Source organism: Hylaeus anthracinus, unplaced genomic scaffold, assembly GCF_026225885.1.
Source record: "Hylaeus anthracinus isolate JK02 unplaced genomic scaffold, UHH_iyHylAnth1.0_haploid 11994, whole genome shotgun sequence".
Taxonomy (NCBI): domain Eukaryota; kingdom Metazoa; phylum Arthropoda; class Insecta; order Hymenoptera; family Colletidae; genus Hylaeus; species Hylaeus anthracinus.
Window position 1 is genome coordinate 10,242,141 of NW_026534341.1, and position 13,074 is coordinate 10,255,214.

At 39.8% G+C, this 13,074-nt stretch overlaps 1 protein-coding gene across 1 annotated transcript in view; it reads right to left on the reverse strand.

Annotated features, from left to right (window-relative positions):
* LOC128888495 (uncharacterized) overlaps positions 1-6,136 on the reverse strand; it is a 52,059-nt gene extending 45,923 nt beyond the window's left edge. The window contains exon 1 of the mRNA XM_054145388.1: positions 5,760-6,136. Within this exon, the coding sequence (XP_054001363.1) occupies positions 5,760-5,862 (103 nt within the window). The 5' untranslated portion in view covers positions 5,863-6,136. The remainder of the gene's footprint in view (positions 1-5,759) is intronic.
* Positions 6,137-13,074: the final 6,938 nt, after the last annotated feature.

Sequence of the window (13,074 nt, forward strand, 5' to 3'; positions counted from 1 at the left end):
ACGCCGCGAAAAGGGAAGATATCCTGAGGGGAATCGTAAAATCGTAACTTCCTCTGCTGAGTTAAGCAACGACACACGTATAAATTTTCAACGTACACGTATTGGTATAAAAGGTACTCGTACATTTCAGGAAAAAAGGAAGGCACATATAGGGACATTGAAAATCTGAGAGGGTGAATTGGTCATTTACGACCGCTTGAATTTTTGGCCGTTATTTTCTAGGATCTAATCAGAATACAAACTTTATGTTGTAATCAGTAGAGTTAAACTTATCGAACCTTGCTCCTTTCCTGATAAAATAAGGAAGTAAAAGTTTATTTCGTAAATGAAGCTACTTTTTCGCATTCCATGTTCCTTTACTTTACCTTTCACATGGGATGATGAAATTAACTGATCGTTGAGAAAGGTGTCCAGATTACTTAATTTCTTCAAATAAAAATCTCTTCTTCGATATTTGCGAAGATGACACACTACGCGCGCAAATGTACTCTACAGCGAAGGATCTCTAATATCCAGTGTAATTTCTCTCACTCTCAGAATAAATATCTGCTAAGTGAGATGAAGAGCACGTGTGCATTAACTCATAATTTTAAAGTTTCCTTTTTCTATTCTACGCACAGTGTAAACGTACGAGTTGATCGAATGGCTCGTGCTACTCGTAACTCGGCCATAAAATGTGGCCTGTGCACGTATTCTCGCACTTCATGATCGATAATCGCGTCTCATTAAGAGACTAACCTAATTTTCTCTCTTGAAACTCTTAGAAGAAGAAACGTAATTCTAATACAAATTAGAAACCGAATGTGTATTTTCAATTACCCCGCGAGATTTTCAATGAAATGGCTGAAAACGAATATGGATACGCGGTAGCGTTTCGCGGTTGGAAATCGCGACTAAAGACTATAATATTTTAACACAAACCCAACGATAACCATCTGGGTTAAATACTTTCATCTTTTATCCCGTAACTAGACGGCTAAGATTAAGATTAGACGGTTTGATTTATGTTCTGCTCCATCTATGAATTTTTCATAAACACACTAGCGAGTCGGCATCCAATTAATAGCCCTTGGTTCTGCGATTATGCAACGGTGTCGTCACGCTTTTCCAATCAGCTGGAAGTCGAAAAAGTTTCGATGAATTACGCCAAAAATGGTCGAAGTATTATTCGAACAAATCCAACGTGCAGCAATTCATAAAAGGCTGTTCTATTAAATGAAATTAATAGGTCACGCTAAACATTTTCTACTGAAATTTTAGTTTCAAACTGAACATTTTCAGGATTGCATTTTCCAGTGAATCCTTTAAGGAGAGTTAAAATGAAAGTAATGAGTAACATCATGTTAGGGAAATTAGTTTATCATTTAAAAATATAACACTGTTAGGGATAGAATAGATTCTATGTTTAATCACTCAAAAATTGTTACGTGTTCTCTCGAATTTGAGTTTCTTCGAACGACTTAATGGAGGTCGGCCGCCAGAGATCCTCGGTAAATTAGAGAAATAAGAGATATAATCGCTACGTGTACAACGATTAATCGCGCTTGCTATTACTACAGCAATTACTCCCATAGGCGGTGATCGTCTAACGTTTGCTGGGTTTTGCGATCGTGCTCACGTCTCCTCTGGGATGGATTAAGGAACTGGTCAACTTTTTAAACCTACTATACAGTTTTACAACGGTGATGGCTGTTGAAAGACTCGCAGCGCAAAGAAATCTCGCGGATATAGAAATCTGTCGCAGAGTTGTAAATCCCGATAGGCCGAGACTTGTTGTGTAAGTCGGTGTCTGCTTATTTAGTATTAGACACCTATCCTGCTAGTTGAGTGACGGAGACCGTCTTAATCGGAACTAACTTTGTCTGTTGGGGTGACAACCGAAGACAGTTCGTAGTGCCACTCCTCACCTCAGTTGCCATCCCTGTTAAATGGAACGCAGCTCAAGAGGCACGACGATGGGCATTGGTTTTGGAAATAAAGCCCAATCAGGGTGCCTCGGTCCCACACTCACCCTCGGCGCTATGCCTTCGCCAGCGGTCTTGGAACCTAGTAGTCGCCTAGTGTCTTACGAAAGGCCAGTGTCACTCGTGGCTTTTTATAAGTTTAGGACATATTCGACCGCCGAGGATCAGAAGCACGCGAAATTTTAAAGATCTCATAAACAGTCACGTCTAAATTAATATCGACGGCAATATCAGTTATAGACTCAAAAGCAGCCTAGATTCGCGAGCATGTCATAAATTATTGTTAACCTTTCGATTGGTTCTATGCGTCACTCGAGGAAACATTAAAGTCTCAAATGTATATAATTACAAAACAGCGACGCAACAATTGGAAATAAATTGCACGAATAAATACCAATTATCGCAAGCGATACAATTTCACTGGCACGCTAAACATTTTCTACTGAAATTTTAGTTTCAAACTAAACATTTTCAAGATTGCATTTTCCAGTGAATCTTCTAAGGAGAGTTAAAATTGAAATTATATTTGTGACCTGTTTGTGAAACCGCAAGAATTTATTGCATTCTTTTTAATATAAGAATACTTTCCGTTTTCTTAATTAGTGAAGTCAAATTAATTTCTTTGAGAGCTCCAACACCTTGGAGTGCTTCGAACTGTCTTTTCCAGAGATAGAATCGATATTAAATCGCAATCTACAGAAAATTAGTCGGAGTTCAGGATCAATCGACCTATCTTGGTGCAAGTTTCACGTATCGGAGCATATTGGTTTCTATTTAATAGTCACGACTGGGTAAATCTCGCGTGTGACGCAGGTGTTCGCGTAGAATAGTATGCAATCGAAAGTTTCCCCAGTTGACAGCGAATAGAGCGCGAGAAATTCCGGACTGGTGAAACGCTGCGCGGGAAAAGACGTTTCGTCTCGAATCGATCGAATCAACGGAAAACAGTAATGACTTAATTCCTCCGATGACCCAGATACCATACGAGGATATGTTTGCGACTGTATTCAAACGTAACGGTGCTATGTCGCACGGTATGCACACTCTCTTCCTGCCACGAGCACTGTCTTCCGTCTCGACCAAAAATGGTTAAATTAAAAATTATTTGTCTCACATAGACACCATACATTCTTTTCTTCCACGGAACAGTTACGTTTTTATTGAACTACTTTGGAATATTTAACTGTACAAATCAAATTTTAATTTGATATGTACAAAGTTCCTTATTTTTTACTTGCTATGTGAGATTTTCATTTATAGAAAAATGTTACTCGTTTCTGACGTGGAGCATTGCTGATCGTTAAGCGAATTTCTACGCGCATTTTGCGCAGGCCGTCACTTTCCACGAGACGGTCACTCGTGGCACCGAACGTCCTCGATAGCATAGCGCCATAGGAAACATCTTAATTCATCTCGGAGAAGATCGAGGGAATTAATTTACTTCTCTCCAGACTATCTTCAAATAGTGATGATACTTTAATGACTCGGTTCTGTCTAAATCTTTTTATATCTTGGTACTACTTTTCAAACATTCTTTTCCTATCTACCTGCTCTCTATTATATTTCACTTTCAGTTAGTGTATTTATGAAATAAATTATTTCAGAAACGCCATACAGTCGGTCCCATAAGTATTCGTACTCTCTATGTCTATTGAAGACATTTGTCTAAATTAAATGACAGATTTGGTATAGTATATATTTACAATGAAAAATTCATTTGAATTTCGACAAATTTCTTCAATAGAGGGTAGGAATACTGAATTGAATTGGCCGTGCGTGACCTTTTTCAAAATCTACACTTTCAATTCAATATTTCCACATTATCATCACAAGTCTCACAAATCAATGTTCGACGCCACCTATCGTTTCTAAAAAAAAAGCCACTTCGATTTATCTGTACATATTGTTTTCGAGAATACAATGGCGAGTAAAGTCGTTAAGCAAAAATGAATAAATATAGGCTCGTTTCGAGGCAGCACACCTGCTAGGGAGAATGGATGCACGGAGGACACTTGGGTGCGTGAGAAACGGAACTCCGGTAGGGCAACATCGGGTAGCAAGTGAAACCGATTCTGTGGCAGCGAGAGACAACAACCTCGTTTGACATTTACTTTGACATTTATCAGGTTAGAGTCGTCCTCGTAAGTTTCAGAAGACTCGACGCTCGTGGGAAAAACACGTCTCTATGTATCGCGGCTGTACGCAGCCTGGTCACGTTCTATCCAGAATCTATCTGTGGCGACCTCCCCGGCGAAGGATAAAGCATTCGCGTGGCCAAGAAGAATAAAGGCTGGTTGTTATTTCCCGCGAGTTGGTGATCTGATATTTATATTAGAATTGATATATTTGCAAGATTTTATTGCACTCCTTTTAATAATGGAACTTTCTGTTTTTCGTAATAAGTTAAGTGAAACTATTTTTTTAGAAGCCCTAACACCATGGAGTGCTTCAAACTATCTTCTTAATTAGAAGGTCTTTAAATGGAAGATCTAAGGCAGAGTTTAATAGAAAGTCTCAGTAATGAGATTAGCAAACTCGTATCACTTGAATGTTTGACTTAGCTAGTTCATGTTAGCTAAGAGATATTGCATCAGCCATAAGTCTAGTAGGAAAAATCAAACAGGATAAAAGTAGACATGTAAGTGACTTTACAACTCTGCCAAGTGAACGATTAATAATAATAATTTTCTTGATGATGTATGGGTAGCAAGTCCCAATCATTACCTATACGAACATTTTGCACTCAAAATATTTCACTTTGAATACATGGAAGTCGTGCCACATGGTGTAATTAGTATTACGAACTCCTGTCATGTCGATATCATATTTTAATTACCTATACAGAGCCTGATTAAGGCATTAGCCTTAGTCTAAGAGCCTACGCTAGTTACAGAGCCTCCAGAGATTAATAACCTACCCACAATTAAATTACTACTTGCACACGCATTTCACAGAAAGTTTTAGATCAGATTTTCACATTGCATTCACGTTCTTATTTTTTCACACTATTTAGAGAAAACGATCCTTTCGCAAATTATTTTGAACCAAAAATGCAACAATACAAGTGAACAAATGTCTAGAAGGAAACTTAGCCTTTCCTGAAATGTTTATAAAATATTACTGAGAGCTTGACACTATCTATAGCCCATCTACTCAATCTCAAAATCAGCCTGACGTTGTCAGTATGAACTATAGACGTACGTAAAGCATTCAAATCACCTAATACCAACAAGACATGTTCCCTTTGTGAACATCAAACTAACCCTTCGGTTCCCATCATAGTTAAATTTGACCAGGAAACATCGAGCACCAAAAAATAAATTCCCTCACTCGCACGTGCGTCCCTGCTTCCGCCAGGTGATTCTACGACTACCTGCCTACTTCCAACAGATTACTTTCGACAACTGCTTATCTACGCCACAAATCTATCCGCTGATCGAACGCACACACCGTGTTTCACTGTTCGTCGATACGTTTAGCACACATAAGGCACACTTCACTCGCGAGATCCACGGTAGCGCGTAGCTAGCTACCATCGAGAGAAACCATGTGGATAGACAGAGTCTCGATACACGGCAGGCTTGAGAAAGGAGAAGACGCAAAGAAGAGAAGACAGCAGAACCGGGGCACGAGAACCAGGAAGAAGAGAAGGTCGAGGACCGTGAAACGAGGAAGGATACGAAGCCGCTACCAACTGACGCGGAAAGGGAAACGCGAAGATGGGAAAGAAGAAGATCCGGGCAAGGATGCATCGGACAGAAAGGGACAGAAGTAAAGAGCAAGAAGATGACTCACCGTTCCTCCTGCCGGCGGTCTGCGTGACGCGTATGGCTTCGATGCCCGTGGACACGATGATGGTCGCGAGGACGATCAACGCGCGTCCTCCGTGGAGTTCCATGGTCGAACACGGGGCTCAACTCTCGGAACTAGATCTCCAACTTGTTGGTGAGACTTGCTGAGGCAATGGCTCAGCGCCGACTGAGACGTTCTTTGTGCCCGCCGCTCTATCTGGACTGTCACTTCTCTCTCGTTGGGTTTCACACCGTCGCCAGTATCCCCTGGGAGAGAACTACCACCACCGATCAGTGACCACGACGAGGAAAACGTGTGCCCGTCGCGAGGTCACTGTTCCAATCCCGAAAATCCGTCGAAGGCACGCGTGTTCGGTCTTAACCCGGCTAGGCCGTAATCCGCGGTGTGCTCTTGTACACCTATTTAAAACCTATCGCTCCACCTCGCGCTCCTTACTATTGGCTCCTGCCCCAATTCCTTGTCCAATGATACACTCTCGCGCGCGTTCACCTCCTTTTCAGAACGAGACGCACGGGACCAGCTGGAGTGGTGGCAGAAAGTGTCGGGTAGTAGGTGGTAGGTGGTAGCAACGCTCGGGTAGGTGGTATTATCTCCGGATGTTTGGAAGGCGCCGCGCTAATAATGAGCTCCGAGGCTTGGAAAAGTGACGTTCAAGTTCCCCACCGGCACGCTACCGCTGACTCCGCTCGATGAAGGTGAAGGGGGTTTTAGGTGGGGTTCCTGTAACTGAACCAAGATCGCTCCACTAACTCTTGGCTTTCTTGCGCCCGACTTCGTGCCCGTTTTACTGTCTATCGGTTCGTCTGACTCTGATAGCGGTTGCACGTGGTGGGGCCCCCGGATGCCTCGTCCACGCTCGAGGTACGTTCCACCGATTGCTCGGACGCTTCCTCGCGCAGACACATGTTCTATGGTCGGTGACGATCGTTTCTTAACTGGCCTTACCATTTTTTCTATTTTCCTCGTCAATTATACAAAGGTGACTTTGGTCTTCCTCTTTGAGTGACGAGCACTACTTTATTTTCAAGCATAGCGTTTTGTACGTGGCCACTTTGCGAGTACAATTGTAAATATTTGTTGGGAGTTGGAGATATGGAAGAGGGTACGTTTCATGGATTTTTTTGGAAGAACTTCCTTCTTTCCAGAACTTAAACCTTCATTGCTCCTTAAATATTTCTGACTCTGTCCCCATTTCTGCCTCTCACTGTATTGAAGTTTGAGAGCTTTCTTCAACTCTAACACATGGTAATAAAATCTCAACTTTTATCTGTAATGACTACTACAAATGAATCAACAACTATAAATGGAACTACACGAGGAACCATAAGAATTACTTAAATGTAGGGACAAATTGTGAGGAACATTACTAAACTTCCATTAAATGTTCATATCTTGAGTTTCAACGCCTGTTTTCTCGCAAAGGAAATGCGAAAGAAATTACGCGCAAAGAAATTATTCCACGTTTTTCGATTTGCTTTCCCTCTCGTTCTGTTAACAGTGGACACACCCAACCATACCTTGGCAATGAGCTGCGCTTAGTCGAATTTAAAATCGACCGTTGCTCGCCATTTTCCTTTCTAACGGTGGTCCAGCATTGCTGAAACTTTGTCCTGAAGCTGTTTTAGACGCACAACGTTGAAACGCCCGATTATCGGGTTCTGCTCGATATCCCTATAAATATCAACGGACAGGTACCATTTATTGACCGACGAAAAATCATTTGATTAATAAACGTACGTAATGCGTGCGTCTAGGAGTTTCGAAAGCGAACGAATAAAGCGACGACTAACGAGATTTATTCAAGCAGTTCGCATATTTATCGAGTAAATATTTGCTACGCTGTCCGATCTGTACATCGATTTCTCCTTTCCACCTTTTTCCACGATATATTTCGACCGGCTATAACTGCTGGACGTTTTAATGTTTAGGTACGAAATTTGAAAATACGTCGTCTCAATCGTCGAGTCATGATGTGCTAGTCCCGAGGAACATGTTTGTTGACTCGTTTAAAGAGAGATCTAGAGAATGCTAGCCCGTTACTATATTAATTATCTTCGATTTGGGCAGACCCTCGCGGTGGCTTCTCTAATTAACCGCATTTCGACGGTCGGCTACAATTTACGATCAATTATACTTGTCGGTTAGCTGCGAAAACGTAATCGTTTCGTGAATTAATCACCATTGACTTGGGGGGATTAAAATGTTACCAGGAGATTAAGGCGACACTATATCCGACGTGTATATCTGCTAGATCAGATTAACACCGTCGTTAGATAATTATACCGTTGTTCGAAGATATTGACACGTGTGCGAACAAGGAAGATGTTTGTGAAATTGGTAGCCTAGACTTAAAACGAAAGCGACGTAGAAGATAAACAAAATTTTATTCGAATATTAGTTAACGAACGAGTGAAAGTATGACGACGATTCGTGACGTTTACTTGAATGAATTCAATTTTTATGTGTCCTCTGTGAAATGCTTGACTCTGTAATCAAAATTCTAATCGTTACGTTAATAAGAATTTTTACGTAGATAAGAAACACTCTTTCACAGCTGTAGAAATTACATACGACAAGAATTTACCAGAAGAAACATGACATCGAAGTGGTACTCATGTGATTAGATTTTGCAAGAGCACTCAAGTTACACTTCGCCTCTTATGCACTTCTTGTTTTGCTTTTTTTACTACTGCGTGCATACTTTGCTTTCCCTATATTTTTATCTTTTCTACATTGCCTAATTACGACCAAATTATGTGCATGAAAGAAGTAGAATGATTAATGCATCGAAGAGTAAGAATTACATAATATCGAGACAGCTAGAATTATTATAGTAATACTAAAATACTTACGAGACTTAGCAGGCCAAAAGATGTTAGATTCAGGCACATTTAACAAATTCTCTTTCTGTTATTTTGAACTGTACTCTGTTATCTAGAAATTTCTTCAAGCGACCACCCGTACATGACTCCCTATTAATTTGGATAATGGAGATTCCACTGTGCAAGATGTTCATCAGTGTCCACATCTTTTTTTCTTAATTATGCACCAGACGTAGCGAGTGAATCATAGCTTTAATATCCTCATCTTCGCGTAACTTTCCAATCTGACGTGTTTCATTCATCCAGAGGTGCATTCTTCCATTTATTCCCTAGCAACTATCACGAGTATCATTATGATTTTAATCGGGAATGAAATTGCTTAAATTAGGATTTTGGCTAACAAGGAACTCTGAGACTGCGGAAACTCAATTTCCAGTAGTTACTTCCGAGAGAAATCGTTTCCGATCCGGATCTTGGAATAAATTTTTCGGCGAATTCATCGATAACTCTGAGAACGGTGCGAGAGAGATCAAGTTTGATAGCTTTGCTATAACTTACTAGAATTTCTAATATAATCCTTCAGTGAAAATCTGCCTTTTTATTCATGCCATGGTATAAGTATAGAATTTTCCACGCGGTAAACAATTCATTTCAATCGAACACAAGTATTCCCAGTAAAAAATTCACTAAATATCGTTCTTGTTGAGTAAGTCAAGGGGTTGTACCATTTTAAACGCGACACCTGTTATAAGACGATCATCGAGGCGAAAGCACCTGACGATCAATGGGGTTCGATCGAATCAACAGGATTCGAACGTAAGACAAGTTCAATGGGGTTGTAAGTACGATCCCAATGAATATGCGCTCGAAATGTTTTTGATGCAGCGTGCGCAAGAGAGAGCATGATCGATACTGGTCGTAATTACTGAACGATGCGTGCAGGAAGTGACATTTCATACCTCCTGACGAAATCTTATTGGCTGAAACCTGTTTCGACTTATCGAGAATCGATTACAGATCGTAGCGTTCCGTGAAATTACCTGCCAGTAACTATAAATGAAACCGCAATTGTACGTGTACTGAAAAACAGTTCTATTTTAACGTTACACATGCTTCGGGATTTTCTATATTGGAATGCTCGACGAATATGGTCCAGGAGCTGTTTTGCGAATTCCATTATGTCCACGATGAAATATTTCGCGAAGAAATGCTGGGAAATTAGTATGCTAATTTCAGCTAATTAACAAAATATGAGAAATTTTCTTACTTAGACAAAACTTTCGAGAGAAATCAACTTTCGATCAGTTATGCGTTTAATAATACTTTAGATAGGTACGTTATTCTAGTAAAATAAAAAATAGAATAAAAGAAAGCCGTCGAGATAATATTGAAATAACGAAGCAATAATAATTTGATCACCCACTGTAATGTAATTCTGAGTTTCATTGAATGAAATTCTATTCCACGTCCAACGCTTATCTCGATAGCTGTTCAATGGGATAAACGTACAGATTAAATCATTATACTTTCATTCACCTTTGTTCCAATAAAATTCTGCCAATCATCGCATCAATCATCAGCACCAAACAAAATATTTACCACAGGAAATTTTCTTATCGAAAAGATTGATAATCAATAGGCACGGAACAAACCACTTTAGCTCAGAATAAACATGTTGACCGCCAAGAGGATTTTCCATATACTTATAACTCATCTATTACCCTCTTTATCATCAATGAACTTTGAAACTGATAATCAAGCTATTTATGTAAATTTACTTCACACCAGTAACGACATATTCAAATGTTAAATTTCTTCTAGTTACCATATACACATTCCTAATTGTCCGAATATTTATATAACCTTCTCTCTCTCTAGAATTTAGTAAAAACAACAGACTAACATTCACCCTCAATTTTGCGGGAATTCATACAAACTTCGATGCAAGGTACGAAAATTCGTTTTCCTCGATGGAAAGGAAAATAGAAAATTGTGGAAGAGAGAAGGTCATAGAGTGGATTGTAAATTACAAACGAAGCAAACAAGCAGACGATAATTAGAGAGGTAAGAAGAACGCCGGAAGCGAGGAAAATGGCGAGTGCGTCGCCAGGAATCCGGAGCGCTTTTCTCTCTGAAATGGAAAGCAACGGAGGAAAGCACCCTGACGCGTAGACTAGGCGAAGCGTGCCAGTGAAAAGTGATTTAGATCGGACACGCGACGCATTGTAACAACCGCCTGATCCCGCCTTCTGAAGATCACGATGGTCTTGGATTAGTGCAGTAGCCTGACGTTAGTGATGGGACTGAGACGTACTCTTTAACACTCTGGTTGCGTTGAGATTTGGATTTTATGAAAATTCAACCCAGACCATTTGAAATACAGAATGCAATGTATTTATAAAAACTGGAAATGTTGACAGGCGACGTATACTTATTATATCTATTTAAAATTAGAGGTGTGAGGGATTGATCAATTTAATAACATCGTTAGTTAAAATTTTTATTGAATTTAATTTCAAAAACTTTTTCTTCTAGTTTCTTGGAGGATTTTACCGAAGAGACTATTCGACCATTAAAAACTTGTTTATGTTCTGTTCTATTTTTTACTTATTACTTTCTAACAGTTACGCAAGGAATATAATTTTCCCCGCTGTTTTATCAACAAGTCCGCGTAATTTCTTATCAATAACGATAACAACTTCAACGCGTTCACTGTGTAAGCTTTTTTCGTGAACTTTCATATTTGCCACGGGTTAGCTACACTTCGTATTACACTTTCATATCTGGCGCTACGGGGAAAATAAGAAAGTAGACATTGCAGTTACCCTCCGTAAATTTCGATGAAAACTGAGAGCAAAATTAGCTATGTTACTAGCATGTGAAGAAGATCCAATGAAGTATGACCATGGCACATTATTCGAATGATTTATGCTCTTGCCTGGCATGGCATAGTTAACGGAAGTTCGACAGAGCTTACCTGAGAGTCAAGTGAACAAGGTATTTAGACCAGAGAATGTAGACCTGGTAGAGTTGAGGCACTTTGAAGAAGAACTTAGCTAATTACTTAAACCGCGAAACTCTAGCTACAATTAGTAATGAAACTGAAATATGCTTCGATACACTTTAAACGATTATTGTGTTGATTTCGATACCTTGACTCACCCATACAATGCGTGGGAATTATTAACAATTTAATGTTAATGAGTGTTCCATTGGATTGTTCCCATCGCTACCTGGCGCGTTCGATCGCCATTTACACGGAAAACGAAAGGGAATTCGTGAACGCGATAGATGCAGATCGCTGACGCTTTCCATCGTCGCCGAACAGCTCTGAAATTCAGCTTCGAGCGCACGGAGCAGAACGGGGCGACTTGCTAATGTCGAGCGAACACGTTACACTTTTCGTTACGTTTTATTCGTTTCCATTTTCCACGAGACACGCGTGCCATCTGACACCCTGCATGCTGATTGTCGAACAAGTTTTCATAATTAGGCCAGTAAAATTCATAGAAAGTGTGACATTCAGGTATCTGCGCATACTGGTCGCGGAGCTAAGCACGATTTGTGGGTGGATTGGTCCGCATTTTCAAATTCTTTTCGCAGGATTTCGAGCAACTTGAGCTTGTCGATAACCGGATCAATTTTTCGTGGAATTCCCTTTCGATGGGACAGTCGAAATAGTGATAAAAATAGACGTACAGTATTCAATGGTGACTATTTGTATAATTCACCAAATTTATAAAATAGTACTCGTCACCCAAAGAAGAACACCTAATTATGTTTTATTTTTGGCTTTTTCGAAAGTGACATTTTGCTTTAACAAAAAGAATTAAAAAGTGCAGATTATAAAGCTGATTGATGTGAAGAAGACGTTTTCATTTATCATATTTCGTTGGTAAAAACTGGACAACAGCCTGAAAGGATATGGACCTCCTCAAGGAGCAGGACTTGAAGGGAAAATATGTATAGTCATCTTCCTGCAGTGAAAGGTGAAGCAAGAAAGGCTACGGAATGCTGGAAGCTTGCTCTTTTCGGTCGAAATGCTAAATATAATTGTCGAATGCGCTAACAAGTACATTAACAGTGTTGTGCAAATTATACTCCTGAGAGATCTCCGAGATTAACAGGCAGGATAAAGATCGATGCTCTTTTCGGTGTGGAAAGTAAGAGACTCAACACCTTAGGATCATGAGGCAGGCAAGGTCTTGGAGGTGGAACCTTTTAGAGCTCTGTATTGAATATCTTTTGCTGTGTTATTTACCTCTAGATGATTTAACACATTCGCGAGGGGGAGATGTTTTACGTTTCTGAAGCTGAACATCGCAAATTTATATTGTCAGGACGAAGATAAAAATGACAAAATATGTTTTGAAATATCAATGTTGTAAATATGTAGTTTATAAAATAACAAGATTTTCATTATTTGTATACTTGCTTGTAAGGCAGACAATAGACAACCACGAATGTGTAATAGC